The following is a 17,805-nucleotide window of genomic DNA, read 5'->3' on the forward strand; positions in this document are numbered from 1 at the left end:
AGAAGTTGTTTCAGTTCACTTGAGCAGAATGCTGTATTTTTCTAAAGAGTAAACAGTTTTGAAATGAGCAGTAGAGAACATGAAAAAAACTGCTATACTTTTAAAGCACTACACTAGATCTTATAAGTTATTTAGATATCAGCATTTAAGTATCCCTATATTTGTCAGATTATATAGCTTAATTTTATAATTATTATTTTTAAATGTTACTTTAATGAGATTTTATGTAGCATTAGTTCACAGTCATCACATTGATAATTAAATATAATTATTTTTTCAGTTCTCAGTGGTATAGAAAATAAAATCTAAGACTGATTTGGTAATATGAGAAAACTTAGTGAAGTATTTTAAAAGTAGGATCACAAATTTTTCTAAACTCTTAGGTATACTTATAAAATCTTAATTTCTAGGGGGAGTTTTCTAAAGTGACTGAATCTGCTGACTTGAAGTAGAACAGAAAGCTGCAGATCTGAATACAAATCCGATTTGTAAATATTTTGTGTTACAAGGAGCAGATTTTTTTCTCTAGTAAAACCCTCTAATTCAGTCAAATATAGACCAAGTTGTATATTTTTAAAATGCTTGATAATTTCCTATAGCAGAACTTATAATGAAAAAGCTACCAGTATTAAATGAAACTACGAATGCCTCATTTCCATTAAGAGCTTGCTCTTAATAATGGAGATGAGGTGTACGTTCATGCCACGTTAAGATGGACGGTACAGTATTTCATGCCAGATATAAGCTAATGCATAACATCAGAAATGAAAGAAACACATCTGTAAAGAATTAATATAAATATGAGAAATGCATACCCTCCTTAATTCCCGTTACAGGTAATAGCTATGAATAGGTTTGGCATAGATTAAATGCATCCATGTTTGTGTTACGAAGAGACAGAGATTTAGCTGACATTTGTAGTTGGTAGTGAATGCCATAAAAATATGCTTGGGGTATCTGGTGTTCAAAAGTATTATTTGTGTATTGAAATGATGATTTATTTTTATTTTTTCTAGTCTGAACCAGAGGGTTTTTCTCACTTCCACTTGTATGTCTGTGCTGCCTTCCTTGTCAAGTGGAGGAAAGAGATCCTGGAAGAGAAAGATTTTCAGGTAAGTGAAGAGGATATTTTTCAAGCACAGGGTGATATTTATTAAATTTAGCTTCCTAGTGTTTCTTGGAGATGAATTTACAACAAAATAGTAGCAGTTGCAGCATGACTGACGGTGTCTGACTGACTGTTAGAGTTGCTCCAAAACTGTTAGACCTGAAGTGATGGACTATAAGCAGTAGGAGATGTATTTTCTTTGTCCACTCTGAAAAAAAATGCTGTTTTAACTGAGACAGGCTTCGAGAAGATGATTTCTGGAGATTCTGTTACAAGTAAAGCCATGGCATTTCACAAAGAGATTTTCTGAAAAGGTAACTGGGTTTTTTTTAATTTCAAATGCATCACTGGAGTTACTTATTTATAATTTCTCATCTATACAATATGACAGAACATTCTTAACAAGGTGATGTTCATTCTTTCAAAAAAGCTAGGCAAGCAGCCTTTTAAAATAAGGAGCCTGTTTTTCAGTGAGAAATAAAAGGACTGTAAGAGTATTTACTTCAGGTCCCTACATTTCAAAACCTTAGGGTTTTTCAGCAAAGAGCGTATCAGGGAGTTGTTTGGAACGGGATTTGAATATGGTAAATAGGAGAATCATTTGCATACCCCTGTAGAAGTTCAGTTATGTTTGTGAACTGGTGACAGTTTACTTTCATAGAAGTATTTTCTGTTGATACACATACAATGCCTGAAAGGCGTTAAAGTCCTGTTTACAGGCTGCCTGTAAACAAACCATGCTGCAAAGCCCACACCATCGCCTGCCCCGGGGAAATGGCCCGTTACCAGCTTATTTGCCTCTGCAGCTGACTGAACTCTGTTGCCCTGTACAAATGAACCGTTGTGTAAATTTGTGTATCACTTCAATCTGTTTTATCTTTCTTCATAAAACGATTTATTTGGAGCACTTCAGCTGTCGCTGCCTATCTTTGCAATAAATAAATGCCTAAGGGCGCAACATAACAGCTTTAATTTATACTACCTGCTAACACTGTCAGATTTTCTCAATTTATGGTATTTTGTCAAAAACAACTTTAATGTTGGCAGCCATACCTCTCAACTACAATTGTTTGCTGTTAATCATTCCTATTAAATTCTTCCTGTTGATTTCCTACACTAAAGTTCATAACAATTTTCTCCTCTCTACCGAATCTACTACAACTATGTTTAAAGTAAATAATAATCCCAAGGTGTAGTACTATGAAGATTTGTTTTGTTCTCCTTACATATGTTCAGATTTGTTTACTTATTTAATAATTAAGGTATTTCTTTATGATTTAATTGCTTTATAGGCTATGTAAACCAGACTATAAAGTACATAAATCAGGAACACACTGGAACACATTTATCAGACTGCTTTAGGTTGCTTACCACATAGAAATGCAATTAGTAATTTTGAGGATGTGTAGACTAGTGCTAGTTTTATCACTATCATATGTTATCACTAAAAGGCTTGGCTTTCTTCATTGTGTAATGTGACCTTTTAAAAATGACTAAACTAAAGTGTTATCAATTCTCCAAATGATACTTCTCTCCCACAGGCAAGAATGAAATCCATTATTCTTCCACTTTGTTAATAATAGCAATAGACTGTTGCCCAGTCTTCAAAGCAGTAACTCAAGTAATAGGCATTTAAACTACCTTGGAAAATTGGGAAGTTGAGTACGTGCTGTTGGAGTACTATGATTGCATTCAATTCACATTATTGACACGTCATGGTTACAGTACATTTTGTACTGAAATTTTGTGTTCTGTAGATTACATCAAGAAAGAATCATCAAACATGCATCCAGTCATTTCTCTTGCACATAGTGCGTGTTGCATTTGTTTTTCTGTTTATGACATAGGTAACGCGAGTCTCCTAATTGTTTCCTAGTTGGAGGGTCTGGTTCTTTAGTACTAGTTGTGAAAACTCACGTTTTTCTTCTACATGTCTGCTTGACCTCTGTCAGTAGAATTAAAAACCTCACAGGAATTTTAGGGCTGAATAATTTCCCCAGAACATCAGATGTGGTGATATGCCAGTTGAGACACTGAGCAGGTTTTGAAAGGCCGATTTTAACGGACTTGGCATTGCAATACTTTTTTCTTATTTGATGAAGTATATTATCAGTAACGTTACAGGCTGGAAAATGATAGGAAATAATTTTTGCTCTTAAGATACTTATTTCCATTTTCTTAAGTATATCTTGTTGCAACCTAAGCAATGAGTAAAAGTATGTGGTGTTTACTCTGTCTCATATGAACAGATTAATTAATTAGACTTATATACCAAATGTTCAGCTGTGCTTGATTATAGTTCCTTATTACAGACAGCATGTGTGTGTGGCTCTTGTTTTAGTTTTGGGGTTTTTCTGGATTGTGATGTAGCAGAGAAAGAAATTTTGCTTTGCAATGAAAGGAGTTAGGCTGGCTGGATGAATACCAGAGAGTGATAAAACCCCCAAAATACTCGATTCTTGGTTTACATTTGTAGAATTAAATATTTTTATATCAAAAGAAATAAATTTTGATGAGGGAAATAGAAGAAGAAACAAGTTCAGGCCTCCAGATGTTGAAATAATAATGTATATATTGTATCTATGTATATAAATAATCATGTATCTGTAAACTTGTAACAGAAGCATATAAAACTGTGTTCATGCTGGTCCCATGTTTTTTATGTTTGAAAGAACTTAACAGAATAATTTTCTCACTGTAAGATGATAATCAAGTCACGATGGAAGTTGTGTTTTAACAAGTTATTGTTCTTACTGCCATCTATTTGATACCAATGTAGACCTCCTCTGGAACACGAGATTTGCAGGTTAGCATAAGTTTTAGCAATAGACAAGTGAGGAGGAAGGTGATGCTTTATATATAAATCTAGAGCATTTGACTTTCCACAGATTGTTCCATGCCACTTTTCCGTGTCCTTATAAATTGTTCCTGACTACAGCAGAATACAGTACAGTGCCGAATGAAGGACAACTATTTCAAACTACAGCGTCCCAAGAGAAAACATTTGATTTTAGGAAGCTGGGGAGGGTGTAAATGTCAAACTTTGTTTTGCTAGGAGTTTATAGTTGCTAACATGTTGTCCTGCTCAATAAAGGTATCAGTAACCTTTCTAGTAAGCTTTGATCTCATTTTGAAATTTGCTGTGTAATGCAGTGAGCTATGCGATGTGATGCTATGTAACGAGGGCAAAAATTATTACACACAATTCCAAAATTTCCGAGGGTCACTTTTTCATAGCAGTGAAACTGCACTGATATGTTTTCAGACAGACATTTTAAATAGTCTGAAAAGAATGATAGTGTTTTAGTTACGGTTAGAGGTTGTTAGTCTCTCATGCTTCTCACTCTGGAGAGAGTCCACTTTACCTACATAGGATGTTGCACAAATCCAGGTGCAGAAAGCTAGTTTGGGTAGCTCCGTAGCTCTGTTCATACTTCAGATTAGTAATTTTTACTTCACATGTGGGGAAACAGAGAACGCAATGGACAGATAGTAAATGGAAGACCTTTTAATCCTGGCTCAGATTTTCCTTTGTAACTGATGTGATGTTTTATAGGTTCAAGTGGGTCATTCTTGGTTTATGATGTTTCTGTTGATGGTATAAATGTTCTGTGTTAATTCACTGGTTCCATACTAGTGTCAGGTTAAAAAAAAGAAAAAAAAGTAGTGAGTTTAATATTGATAAAAATACAATAAGGGTTTTTAATGTGACAAAGTATGACTTGTGATGTGAACGCAAAATGTGAAATTCATTTGATTTCTACTATCTAAGATTAAGTAATTAAAGATGCAAGTAATGAAAACCTTTCTATTCATCAGCATGTCTTAGACTGTGACTTATTGTTATTCATTTTCCTAACTACAGCCATAATTCCAAAATTCTCCTGAATTCTTTGAGATGTGAATGGTTGATGCTGTTAAGTGATAAAATATTCAAGCATGATTTAGAGCATATTTAGAATTAAAATATTAATAAAAAGTATGGCTGTTGAGTTTAATGGTGTCATGTACAGGATATCTGAAAGATTTGTAAGGAAACAGGACTTCAGGGGCTAGATTCAGCTGTCAAACTGAATATTAGCTAATAGTAATGTTGGACTGATACTGGTTTGACTGTTAGATAATAGAGATTTAGTCCAAATTTTCAGTTTAAATAAGTTATCGTTTTGTTGACATAGCTGAGCTATAAAAATTTATTCAATAAATTGTGGTAAGGAATCTGTCTTGCAGATTTTTTTCTTCTTCATGATTCTAAGATACGGGCTTTTCTGTCTGTCTAACAGACTTTTTCACCCATGCTGTCATCAACCCACATCTTTATTACTGCAGTGTCCTTTTCTTTGGCTTTGACAAATGCATTTTTGCTTCATTTATATTCACCCAAACTGCAAAGAAGCTGTAAAGATCATTTTTCAGTCCATCATTTTTCTTGCTTTGCATCTCCTTTAGCTCCGTTTCCTTTATAGCACCAAGGAAAACTTAGACGCTTTCTCTTTCAAGGCCTTTAATAGACTAATACCGACACCTTACATGTCATCTCATATTTAGTGTTGAGATGCTGACTGCCAGTTTATCAGCCAGCGATGACAGCCTCATCACACACTTGAGCTTGCAAGAAAGTGTCTGTGCTATCTCCCAGGTTGACCGTCTTACTTAAATGGAGCACCTAATGCAGATACTCAGTTACTTTCCTCTAAATCCTTACGTAAATTCTGTTTTTCTGCAATACCCAGAATAGATTTGACAGGTAGGCTTGAGTCTGTTAATAGCACTTACAGTCACATTGACTAGTTTTGTGTTGCATCTTTATACTTTTCTGTGAATTTGTTGTCTCTTCTTTTATGCTTGAGCCATAAAATCTTCAGGGTAGTGACTGTCCTTTATCCTAATTTATATACTTTTTCATTTTAGATAAACAGTAGGGAGTAAGCCTTATTGGCCTCATGACCAAAGTGAATGTGTGCACAATTGTCTGTCCTATTAAAATTCAGATAAATGCTCTTGATTTTTTTTTTCAAACATTTCATTATGATGAAGTATTACAAGCTAATGTTAGTTCAAATTTTAATGTGAACCACCATCTTCCTACATCATACGATTGATAAAATTTGAAGGAAATTAAGGTTATTGTTATTACTTACATAAGTGTTTATGCCTTATGAAGTTGTTGTCGGGTTTATTCTTAGGTTAAATCTTAGGTTTGTATATGTTAGTTTTAAGATGAATACCTGTTTCAGAGGGTAGTGAAACATTTCACAGTGTCTGCGTTTGAATGAAAGTCAGATACAGGGTAACTTTGAAGTGCATCTTTAGCTCAGTGATGAAGTGAGCACTGTCAACACCTTTGGTTTGTTTTGCCTTTCCTTCCTTCTTTAACAATCACTTAATTAAAATCAGTGCAGAGTTACAAGTACTACTTACCACTCGTCCTGAATCTCAGCTCACTTGAATACTTTGCCCCCTTCTTTCACATAAGTGTAGAGAAGGTTAATATCTTCTGATTTATGGTAAGAATACACTAGTGATTTTTGAAGTCTCATTTAGCACATGAGCTTGCCCTTTTAGTCTTCTTCCTCACATTTAACAGCATTTTTGGGGTGTGAAGGCAATTGTTTCTACCTGTGGTCTGTTTTCTGCCTGTTGGATTCCAAAGTTCCTGAAGTTTCATGTTATTCCCTGAAATATAATAACTCTCTGTCCTTATGAGTGAACCCTTGGCATCTAAAGGTTGCTGGCTTATATTACTTCAGGCCTAATGTCAAATTAAAAAAAAAAAAGAAAAGGCAGATTATCTTTCTTGCAGAGGATTTGACACCTGTATTAAATGATATTAATATTCAACATGAAAATCTGAAATAATCAGAACAGTTTAAAAATAGAGCTACTGAAAATGCTTGTTTTTCTTCCCTAGAAATGTTCTGTAAGAACATCATGAGCATATTGTCTCCTTATTTCATTCTTGGCCTTGTCTGCCAGTTTTCGTCATTACAGTATTGCAGACTTTGTATACAATCAAAAAGGAGTCTGTAGCTTGCATTTGTCAGCACTTGGACTGTTACATTTATTAAGGGTACATTTTTTATTTTACTTTTCATATGAACTAACATTTCTATTAAAGTAGATTCTTGTATGTGACCTAAAATCACTTGAAAGAGAAGGTTTTAAAGGAAGACAAATATGATTCTATACACCTTTCAGAGTCTGTATTTGCTGCAGCTGCACAAGTTAAATAACGTAACTTTGCACCCTAAAAATGAGATTAATAGATGGTCACAGAGGTGACTGAATAACAAGATGCTTGGAAGACAAATTCAATTCATACTGCTGTCTGCATGAGCAACAGTTTAAAAAGTTTGATTTGAATGTCCTTCCTAGTGATTATATACTATAGAAACAAGTCATATATCAGAAACATGATTTTATACCATCTAGTGATGCTCAACTACACTAATATGGATTTCATTAATCTTTTGTGATCTTGTTCCTAGTTTACGATGTGAGTTCTTAAATAGTTACTTTTTCTGCATTGAAGTTCTCACTTCATATGATATGTGACATAATTAATTGATGTATTTTTCATTTAGTTTCTTGGTGTGTACTGTGCTAGAAATTTAGTTCCCATTGCGACTGCATTAAAAATAAATGCTTCTCAATTAAAAAAAAAAAAAGTAATGTTTCTGAATTGATTAATTCTCTGAACAGAGGAGTGTTTATCTTTCTTCTCTGTAAGCTCTATGATTAGATGGTTTTGTGGTTCTGGATTCCGTGTATGGAAGCTAACAAGATCTTTTCTGTGAATGTACCAAAACCTGTAAAGAGTTAAGGACTGTGAACATGGAAATCTGTTTGACTTCAGAGAGCCTGACTACTAACATTTCTGTGATTTTATTCCCTGCTGTGAGCACATTTGGAAGACATTCAATATATTGTCATGTGTTGCAAGAAACTGGAAGCTCTGCTGTTTTAGACTTTGAACATCATAGCTAGCAATCTAAAGAGGTTGCTCCTTAATCTCCAAGTGCTGGTAGCAGATGACTGGGAGTTAGCACTGTTAAATCATTTATATTCAGAAGAGCGAACTTACAATAATAAAATTACTGACATTATTTTTGCATGCATAGAGCTTAGTCAGCTGAGAATGAGGCGAGTGGTAAAAGTTGTATCTAAATACAGTCTTATAGGGGAAAAACCATCAGGTGTCCATTGGTCCCAACTTAAGCTATTAGAGTCTCAATTTAACTGTTTTGTTAACAAGCCTACGCAATTTAGTCAAAAGCTTCTGAATCTTTTGATTGTCGTGAATGTCTTCACTTGATCTCCACGTGCAAGTATATTGTAAATTAAACGCAGAGACATGTTATCATACTGTCTTAGAAATACACGTTTGGTCCCACAGAAATTTTTATCACAAAATTTTAATATTAAACTGAAATATAAAGAATAGACTGTACGTCATCCTTCTTTGAACTTTGATAAAGTAGTGGTGCTTGCCTTGTTCCGGGAGGAGGAGTTGCCCTCTGTCTAGAAAGTTACTGGAAGATTCTGACCAGTTTATATAGTACACTAAAAATGGTTTAAGAAGCATAAAAAAGGAAATAAAACTCCTAACACTACCCTTTCTTACCTCTGAAGTTTGTGTGGCTTTCTATATCCTTTTTCTTCTGATGAGACTGTAGGCCTGTTTTTCCTATTTTATACATTGTTTTTCCTCCAAAGCTTGCCTTTAAATGTGCCAAGCTGAGAATAGAAATCATAAAAAACCCAAAAAACCAAACAGAAAACCCCACTGTTGATTTATATTTTATTCACCTAGCAATGTGCATATTTTATACCTAAATTCATGTCTTTTTCTTTCTTTTGCTTGAGTTTATAGGCCAAGAGTTCATAGTAATAATACATTACTCCTGTCTGACTTTTTAAAAATAGTATTTAACTTGCCTGCAGCAATACAGATAAGTTTTGGGTTCTGTATCTGAATTTGAAATCTGCACATCTGTTTCTGTTGCCCTCTTTCCATCCGGCTCCCTCTCCCAGAAGTCATAGTTACTCCTCAAAATATTGGGAACGATTGTACATAGTGAAATTGCAAGTTATAGTACAATGATATTGCATTGCAAGTAGCTTCAAAATATATATTTATATATTTGCTGCTGAAACTCGGAAGTTACTCTGTGCTATGAACTAGTCTAATATTATGAGATAAATCACAGAGTCAGTGAAAGCTAAGCCTTGCTCTCTCAAAAGCAATTGAGCAAAAATAGAAGTCGTTGGGTAGTAGATTTTAGCTGCTTATGAAAGAGGTAAATACCTAATCACTGCAGCCATGACTTACTTTGGGAAATCTGGCTAGTTTTTAACAGACCCATCTTCTACTCTAGAGAATATTGCTTCTTAAAAAATTGATTTATATTGAGAGAGGATTGCCAAAACAGAAAGAAATTTTCAAAATCCTGGTGAAGGAGATTAGCTCCTTAGGGCCGGCATGCTGCATCCATAGGACTTCTTAGGAATGCAGCATGAAAACTAGAAAGGTGAAACCTTGATGATAAAAAACAGGACAAGGGTCTTCAGGTTTTGATATTGATAGAAGTAGAATAAATACATTTTCTTTTTTTTTTTCATCTTTTATAAAGATTTGTAGCTGTACTGTTTATTATGAGTGTTGTTAAATAACTTTATTTTCATTTTTACCCTAACTTGTTTAAGTGTAATTTCAAGGCACGAGGCTTTTACCATGTCATTTATTACTCAGGAGTTTGACAAATCCAAAAATCAAGGTACTGGGATGTAGTGACATTGCCTTCTTCCCCAGCACATTAGGTTAGAGCATCTAAAAGGGAGCAAGGTACATCACTGTAACAGCTGCAGTGGCTGTCTCTAGAAGAAATGTGTAAGAGGTGAGAACAACACGGAGAATTGTTTTCCAGTGATTGTCAGCTACCTTTTCTTGCAAGTAGGTGGGGAGTTATATTTGAAGAGTGAGGGTCTTGAGGAATGTTATGTCACTCATTAGAACAATTTGGAGACATATTTTGGCTTATTACACATATGTGTGAGCTTATAATACTTCTATATTTGTTTACTATTAAAAAAAATCTTAAGAAGGGATATAGTAATTTATAGTCCTGAATACTCTGGGGTTTTGTCCATTTAAATGTTCATGCCGTTTGAAAAAAATGCATTTAGACAGTGTTTTTCTTCAGTTAGTTCCAAATTAAGTTACTATTTCAATAGTTTGCTTTTGTCATGGTCAGGTAATATGTTGCAATTTTAGAAGATGCATCAAATTAAAAAGTACAAATGTGACCACTGAAAGTGCAGTTTTGTGCTTGGATTTCATGTGCCATATACAGCGATTCATTAACTTCTACTTAACTTGTGTCATGCAGAACAAAATCTTTGACAGCAGATTCAGTATCTTTGATAGCTGAGGTTGTAATACCATATATTAGTAGGACCAAGTTGTAGCTCTGATGTTTTTCTGTGTTCTTCAAAAAGAACAAAGCAACTATATGACAACATTAGCACTCAATTGTATTTGCTAAATCAATTATGTGCGACGTTTAGCTAATATTGGTCTTCCTTATTTTTTGAATGTTAATCTTTTAAGTAACAAAAGAAAGATGTTAGCCAGGTGCATACTTCAGTACAAATATTAAATGTAGATATGAGTCATGTTACAGAGACCAGTTAGATTGAAAATGAGTTACATTATGTAGTTAGGCTTAAACTTTAATGAAATAAAGCCAATCCTGTGAGCCAGGTCTAAATTAGAAATAAAGTCACTTTAAATTACATTTATAGCCTGTGGAAAGACATGAGTGTGAATCAGTCGCTTCTGATCTCACCCTGCCTTCTGCAAATATTTATTTCATGCTATTAATTACAAAGGATCATGGCATTGGCAGAAATTAGAATTAATCTGTTAAATGCCTATGTTCAGTGGTCTGAATATTGAAGATTCTTTGAAGACTTCCTTGAAGATTTGAATATCTCTTTGCAAGCCCAAATGCTGTTACCAGGGACATTTCAGTAAGGAGAAGGGAGGGAACCTCTTAAGCATCTAGGAGCAAATCCAGTGGAGATTGCTGAATAGAGGGAAAGAGATATTAAACATAATTCCACTTGTAAAACTTGCTATTGTGTGGAGAAAAATTGTGGAGCATAGTGTTTATACGATTTGTATTGCTTGAAAGATACCTTTAAATTCTGAATGTTTTCATGGGAATGAAAATGTGTATGTTTCTTTAGCATGCGCTCGTTCTTTGGGGCAGAGTTACTTGACTACGAGAGAGTAGTCTGAGCCCTCCCCCTTATATCTAGCTCTATTTTTTTATTATTATTATTTGAGTGTAAGAAAATTAGTAGTATAGGTTTGAATACAGCATGGTTCTGGTGGAAAACACACCCATGTGGTAGTAATAGGAAGATGATTTTCAAATGCACAAACAATAAGATGCCTAGTTTCTGCTTCTGAATGTTAATTTTAACTCATTTAGTAATGAATTTTATCCTTTTACTGTAACTGAGTGAACCCTAGAGTGCATTTTTATTTTATTGATAGTTATTCTGTAAAATCATACTATGTGTTCTGTATACTCTTGCCAATAATTGCTTTAATGTATTTTATTGATTTGTTTTAAACCTTTCCAGTACTACCTATTTTGTATAATGACTAGTTAGCAGAGCAACCTAAAAAAGAATGTTACTGACATATCACTATCTACCATAATAGTCCATTCAAAATCAGATTTTCTTGAAAAAGGAAATATAAAGGATTACAAAAAACAGAGGATATAGAGAGTTACCTGAATGTAGAACTTTAGAGATCATTCCAGTAACAGTGGCATAGTAATAATTTCTTTCTCAGACTCTGGGTGCCATAAAAGCTGTAGGATCCTAACGCTTTAATCTTGTAAAGCTGACTACCTAGTGTTACATATCTGCAAAATTCTGCAGTTTACCAAAATCTTTATGTCATTATACTCCCTGAAAATTGCATATTTCAAACGTGATTAGATTGATCCCATTAACCTTACAGTGCCATTGGTCAGCTTTTCCTATTTGCCCCAGGAATTAATTCTCAATTTTTTAATGGAAATTGCTTAGTGAAATTTGTGCTAGATTAAGTGCTTTTTTCCTCTATTGTATTCATGAATGTTGTTGTTTTAATTGCAGGAAAATATTAATATGGCTTTATGTCCCTTACTTGATTGTTTTTGTTGAAGGTTGTCCTTGCAGAATGAACTGACCCCCAATAAGTAGGCCCAGATGTAGCAACAAGAACGAGCAGCAAATGCAACTTTTGCAGTAAATGAGACTGACCTGGACTGAATGTAGTGTAATCATTGTTGCTTTAAAGGAGGTTTCTTTATGAACAGTATTATAGAAACAAGTTTTAGGGACTATATATTCTGATGAGTTCCTAAAAGTGTTCATGCATAAGATATATAATGATGGATAACAACATTTTCCTGAAGGGAAGTGTAGTACTTGACCTTTTTTTTTTTTTTTTCCCAAGTCTATATATTCTGAAAATCTTAGAAAGGACAAAATGTTGCAGTGGTTAACTGATGCTGGATTTTGTAGAATATTGTGCTGTTGTTGTCAGAGGAAACTACAAAGCAGAAGCGATGTAAGTGTCACTCACTGGGCCTATGGCAATCAAATAAAGTGATTTCTCCAGTTACTTTATCAGTATTTAATAGTGAGAAACTCTGTAAGTTTCTGTCTTAGTCACTATATCTGATTTTAATCTATGCTGAATTATACTTCTCAATAAAAGACTCAGAAATTATTCCAAAAAGTAAGATGAAATTCTGTAATATTTATTTTACAACAGTGTAATAGACATTGCAAGTAATTTGTCATCCAAATATTTGAAATCAGAAAATAGTTTTACAATGCTATTTCTAAGGTGGATTTTGTTGTTTGTTTTTTTTTTAAACAGAACTGTAGATGTATTGTCGCAGCTGATAGCACCCATAGGTATTTTATGTTTCTCCACATTATCAGGATATTACACAGGGTGTTGATGGGACTTTTTTAAAAAAATAAACCGAATAGGTTAGGGATAGAAGATTCTTGACAGTCTCTAACAAATCTAGTCATTGTGTCAATAAGTTTATTTAAATAACTTTTGCTAAACTTCTAAAATTATGGTTTTGGCACAATTTTGTAATTACATGTAAGTGAGAAGCTAGAATGGTTAAGTAGTTCTGATTGCATCTAAAATCACATTGTATGTTGTAATTGAAATAGAAGTCTATTTCACTTATTCTAGAAAAAGAATGAGATGAAAGGTATATACATAAGAGACAATGAGTATGAAGAATATAATTTGTCTAAGAAGCCTTTGGGAAAGATGCAGGAATAAGGACTGATTTTTGTTCACTTATCCATGAAGTAGTTCCTTGATAATCCTCTGAGTTTTTGGATGGCTTTAAGTGAGCCAGAATAATAATTCAGTTTTGACTTCAGTTGAGTTATTTGACAAATGCAACTCACCATTTTTAGTAAATGCTACTGTTGAAGAGTTAAATTGTACACGGAGAGAAAAAGGGCATAGTCTTTTGAATATTTTGAGTAGGACCTCGGGGATCCAGAGGCATGTTGCTGTTACATAAATACAATCATACTTCTTTTCAAAGCATATTCACTTGGGCACATTAAGAATCAATAAAATGTAAGTTCAATAAATAGGCTTCAAAACCAAAAATGTTTTGCAAATATGCAGAGCAATTCAAGTATAATTTGCAGAGCATTTTAACAAGATGTGAAGGTTTTACTCTTTCCATTTTATAGTCGAGACTAACACATATCATTGTTAATAGTGCATAATAAGATCCTGGCAGAAAATGAGATGAAAAAGCTGAGCTGAGGTTTTTACATCTATATTCTGGTATCATCCTTGTTTTTGAAAAGTGCTGTTTCATTCTGGATGTGCTGCTCTTAGCTGATCTTAAGTGGATACCAAAAGCAGATAAGACTGGCAACAGAAATGAAATTACAATCAGAAATTTTAGGACTGGCAAAACTTCAAAGGTATCGAATCTCCCTTCAGGTTCAAAAAACCCCAAAACCCAACAACAACAACAAAACAAACAACAAAAACCAACCCAAACCACCCAAAGCAGAAAAGGCTGTCTATACTATCTGTTTGGTTAAAAAACCCCAAACTGTACTTTTTAATGTATTCATCTCTATACTTTCCAACTATGACTTGTGCATTGAAACCGCACATAATGTGTAACTTTCCATGACGTTTGAGTTATCACCTGTTTAACAGAATAGTACATTTCTTGGAACTGGAGGGGAATTTGATTCTTGCAAATTTCATTGGATGTTCTTATCAGTCCAGATTTCATTTTTGCTATATTACAGTCATGCTATATCTTGAATGGTTTAATCATAATTGTTTCTTTCTCAGAGTAAACATTGAGTTTGTCTTAATTGCAGAATTATCATATTTTGTCTTCAGTAAAGTTGCCTGCCTTAACAATTTGAGCCTTAGGATAAAAATGTCTACATAATAGAGGACATTTACTGTAGAAAAGCAATGCCAGACTATCAGTGTGTCAACAAATTATATTGAAACTAATTCAGCTAAAAGTGATGTGATGCATACCAACAGAATTGAGGAAGTTGACCAAGAGAAAATGACTAATGCTGGAAACATGAAATTGGAAGGTGTTTTAAGAGTTATTATGTAATGCCCATTTCTACAGACTTAACTGGGAGTGAATTAGACACAAGTTATAGATTTAACTTAAGGAAAAATGACATGATCTAAAAATATATCGAGTCATTCAGTAGATATCACAAAATTAAACAGATTGGAAAATATCCCAGTTTATTTCAGAGCAGTGAAACTCCGGTTCTTTCAGCAAAAGAAATTCAGTACCCAAAATTATACCCTTGTGGTGCCTTGACACTGGCTGGAGGCCAGGTGCCCACCAAAACCGCTCTGTCACTGCCCTCCTCAGCTGGACAGGGGAGAGAGAATACAATGAAAGACTTGGGGGTCGAGATAAGGACAGGGAGAGATCACTCACCAATTAACATCACAGGCAAAAAAGACTCAACTTGGAAAAATCAATTTAATTTATTACCAATCAAAATCGGAATAGGGTAATGAGAAATAAAGCCAAATATTAAAAACTCCTTCCACCCACCCCTCCCTTCTTCCCAGGCTCAACTTCACTCCCCATTTCTCTGCCTCCTCCGCCCCAGCGGCACAGGGGGACGGGGAGTGGGGGTTGTGGTCAGTTCATCACACCTGGTCTCTGCCTCTCCTTCCTCCTCATGGGGAGGACTCCTCACACTCTGCCCCTGCTCCAGCGTGGGGTCCCTCTCATGGGACACAGTCCTACATGAACTTCTCCAACATGAGTCCTTCACACGGTCTGCAGTCCTTCATGAACTGCTCCAGCGTGAGTCCCTTCCACGGTGTGCAGACCTTCAGGAGCAAACTGCTCCAGCGTGGGTCCCCCACGGCTTCACAAGTCCTGCCAGGAGCCTGCTCTGGCATGGGCTTCTCTCTCCACAGGGCCACCGGTCTGGCCAGCAGCCTGCTCCAGTGTGGGCTTCCCACAGGGTCACAGCCTCCTTTGGGCATCCAGCTGCTCCAGCGTGGAGTCCTCCACAGCCTGCAGGTGGATATCTGCTCCACCATCAACCTTCATGGGCTGCAGGGGGCAGCCTGCCTCACCATGGTCTTCTCCAGGGGCTGCAGGGGAATCTCTGCTCTGGTGCCTGGAGCACCTCCTGCCCCTCCTTCTTCACTGGCCTTGGTGTCTGCAGAGTTGTTCCTCTCTCATATTCTCACTCCTCTCTTCTGACTGCTGCTGGTGATGCATAGTCGTTTTTTCCCCTTCTTAACTCTGTTATCCCAGAGGCGCTACCACCATCGCTGATGGGCTCGGCCTTGGCCAGCAGCAGGTCTGTCGTGGAGCTGGCTGGCATTGGCTCTGTTGGACAGGGGGGAAACTTCTGGCAGCATCTCACAGAAGCCACCCTGGTAGGCCCCCGTCTACCAAAATCTTGCACACAAGTCCAGTACAACTCTCTAATGAAATGACTGAATTTATTTGAAGATTTAATCAAAATTAGAAATTCAGATATAAAGTTTTGGATAAGAGATTTCTGCAGGTGCTCAATGCACAGTATTGTTTAGTGATTGGAATGAGGACCAACTGGAAAATAAGATCTGGGCTCTTATTCTAATTCACAGTATTTTTATGGGCAAATCTCTACATTTCAGTTCTGTTTTGAAAGGTGACCACATATTAATGACACCTTTTTATTCAGATGATTGTATATAGTCAATCATTATTTTCACAGAAGAAGATAAAAAGTTCATCTCTCAGACTCAAATATCTAAGAACTCAGTTGAATTCTGTGCTTTCTCATTATTGACATCACTTACTCCATTAAAAACCTACTTAAGAATATAAGGGACTCCAAAGATATTAATAGGGCCCTACACTGAACACAGTGTGTCTTCCATATCTTAACTAGCTTATATCCGTGAAATCTAAAGTTGAAAAGTCTTAAAAAAATCAGTTCATAGTGTTTGGGCTTGCTTTCATTTGGTATGCTTTAATCTACTGTTGGTTACTAAAATTCCATCATGTTGTGAATGTAAGAGAGTTTCCTGGTAGCTAACTGCCCAATCCTTTAACTGAAATGATAACATTTAGGGCAAAAATAATATTTACATTATTTGCATGATTTTCACACTTACCTGCCTAAAGGATGCATGTCGCAGTCTGGTTTACATAAAAGCAGTGGCACTGTCATACAGCGTTGCAGACTACTGCTGTATTCACTTTTGTGTGTTGCTAATAGTTCTGGGAGCTTATACTAAATTTTATAGTAATTTTTCATAGTGTGTGGTGAGAGCATTTTTACCTCAGATGCAAGGAGGAGACAGAGGAGAAGAGACAGTGTAGTTGTCAAAATCATTGAAAGAGCCACTGCAATTAGAAGTCTAGCTAAAAGTAGCTGTCGTTATGTGTCTAAACTGCAGATGGGTTACGTTTGTAGCTGGTGCTCTGATGAGCTTTGTGTCTTCTTTCTTGGCCCATTCACTCTGAATTAAAAGCATAATCACATTCAAGGCAAGGATTTTGATGCTTTGCTAGAAGTCAAATTAGGTACTAGACTAAGATGTACCAGTTTCAAAATGTTTTATGCTTTTAACAGTTTCTTTTAGTTTTCCAAGTTACACGATCTATGCTCTATGTCTTACGTAGATGAAGTCTATGACTTTTCTTTAGAAATGTTCTGAGCCACCCATTTGACATCAGATCAGGTATTAAAATCTAGAGGCTACAAAGTTTTGGCTTTTCAGGTAAAATCTTGTCGGTAGTCCAAAAGGTGAAATTATAGAAGGGAACGATTAATTATCTCTTCCTACTGTTCAGGTTCCTAGGAGTCTCTTTAAACTCATATGATTATAGTTGCTAAATAGAGTTACTGAAGATGCACCATAAGAAGCACTAGAAAAATCCAAAACACAGAACTCCTGAAGATAGAAAGGACACAGCTAAAAATAGTCTCTTTGGATCAATGGAAGATGAGAACTCTGTTACAGTCTCAACTTAACTGCTGTCCTCATGTGATTAACAGCTAAACCTTTCATTTGGCAAAACATGCCTGTATGTTTGTGTAATCATTGAAATAGAGTTCTGTGT

The 17,805-nt window shown here is 35.4% G+C and overlaps 1 protein-coding gene across 1 annotated transcript in view; it reads left to right on the plus strand.

Moving 5' to 3' along the window:
- TBC1D22A (TBC1 domain family member 22A) overlaps window positions 1-17,805 on the plus strand; it is a 179,427-nt gene that overhangs the window by 141,381 nt on the left and 20,241 nt on the right. The window contains exon 12 of the mRNA XM_054839726.1: window positions 1,017-1,112. Coding sequence (XP_054695701.1) covers window positions 1,017-1,112 — 96 coding nt within the window. The remainder of the gene's footprint in view (window positions 1-1,016; window positions 1,113-17,805) is intronic.

Source organism: Grus americana, chromosome 1 (genome assembly GCF_028858705.1).
Source record: "Grus americana isolate bGruAme1 chromosome 1, bGruAme1.mat, whole genome shotgun sequence".
In the NCBI taxonomy this organism is placed as follows: Eukaryota; Metazoa; Chordata; class Aves; order Gruiformes; family Gruidae; genus Grus; species Grus americana.